This window comes from Perkinsus marinus (assembly GCF_000006405.1).
Source record: "Perkinsus marinus ATCC 50983 genomic scaffold scf_1104296943560, whole genome shotgun sequence".
Classification (NCBI taxonomy): domain Eukaryota; phylum Perkinsozoa; order Perkinsida; family Perkinsidae; genus Perkinsus; species Perkinsus marinus.
The window spans coordinates 68,350-70,046 of NW_003211781.1; the positions used below are offsets into that span (position 1 = coordinate 68,350).

The window sequence follows — 1,697 nt, forward strand, 5'->3', positions numbered from 1 at the left end:
GTGAAGTGCGAGTAGAAGAAGAGAAGTGAACCAATTCAAGTTGAATTAATCAACAGAAAACGATATAGGGAGAAGGCAACATTCCGCTAGGAAATTACTATTCGCAGCTGATTCAAGTTTTTGACGAGAAAAACCGATGTACCGCAGCTTATAAATTCTATCAGAGAAATTCAATATTATAGCAACATCATGTCTACTCATGCGTGTAACATCAAGGCGTGTAATACACAAGCTTTTGCATGATTTTCTTACGTCAATACAAGTTATGGGCGATTGAAACTGAGACGAAGTCACTCCCGACGTAGTAGTGAAATATGTTGCAACACCTTTCTCGACCGTGCTATACACAACTATAGATTTCCGTATCATTTGCTCAAGCGTATTACAATCAAGAACTTTGCGGTAAGGATTCTCTCTTCCGATGGGAGGTATATTGATTTTTGATATTTTCGCTGATATAAATCTCAATAAATGACCTTTCCAAGTTTCGTTGTCGTTAGATAAAACTTTCCGACATATTGAACTCCATATATAAGGAGTGCCAATGGCATTATGGCATAAATAACTGTCGCGAGTATCCAAACGAAACTATGTTCAATCACACTATTAGATTTACTCGTTGCTATGAAAGTAAGGATGTTTTTTTGTGGAATAGATTGAAGAACTTTCTACGGCCACGGGAAGTTGTAACGTAACCTTCTTATATTATCACCATCGCCTCCAACGGTGATCGTGTGACACGATTCGGGCCTGTCTTGACTTACGCTCGTCTTCGCTTACGGTTCGTAGTAGGTTCAGGCCGCACAAGCTTGTGCGGAATCTCGTTCGTTCGTAGCGTTTCACGTTAAGTACGCTAGTTGATCGATGTTGGTTACCAACATTGCTCGCTATATGTAGATCGACTCCGTTCGGCCATCGCCAGCTACCTTGTTGTTGTCCGCCTGTGCGGCCCTGCCTGTGCGAAATAGACAGTATAAGGTGAACGCGAGAGCCTTATCCCTAGCTAACGTGTGCATGCGTCAAACGATCGATTGCATTCAGAGTCTTTCAAGGGGATCTTATGAGGATTACTGTTGCGCCCCTGCCAACCTGTCGACCGCAGCTAAGTATTACCTAACATCCGTATCTACCTTTGGGATTGTGTTGCCAGAGTCACTAGCATCAACTCCCTATAGTATCAATCGACGACCCGATCACGACTTCGAGTATATCCGTCCACAACATGAAGTGAGGAGCCGCACAAAACTGCCCACAACGCCTATCTACACTTTTTTGTGAAGCATGAATCATTCGGGAATCCACTTGGCACGCTTGAGTCTGGGAAATAACAACTGTCGTCAAAATAGGAAATCGCGAGTTCTGAAATTACTCCTCGATTGTATGTCGTCTCCTTACATAACCCTGCACGTCACGGCCGCACGAAGCTCAGTCCGCAGTGCGGACTCCGCACAGGCGCACAAATCTAAGGGCGCACAATCCTTCGAACACACCTTGTCATAACCCTGAGGACTTAGTTCAGTATAGTGTGGATTGTACGCCATTATTCGAAGATCGAGATTTCATTTTTTTCCTCACTCCAAAGTTATGAATAATACTCCTAGGGTCAGACGGGACTGCGAGGATGATTCCCAACAAATGAAGACCTTCAAGGCCACAACGATTCCCAACGTCATCCTCATTCTGATGACAATGATGAC

General features: G+C 43.9%; 1 protein-coding gene across 1 annotated transcript in view; it reads left to right on the forward strand.

The window, feature by feature from the left end:
- Positions 1-164: 164 nt before the first annotated feature.
- Pmar_PMAR000664 (hypothetical protein) overlaps positions 165-1,697 on the forward strand; it is a gene marked incomplete at both ends in the record, with an annotated part of 4,513 nt that continues 2,980 nt past the window's right edge. Inside the window, one exon of the mRNA XM_002781088.1 lies at positions 165-262. Within this exon, the coding sequence (XP_002781134.1) occupies positions 165-262 (98 nt within the window). The remainder of the gene's footprint in view (positions 263-1,697) is intronic.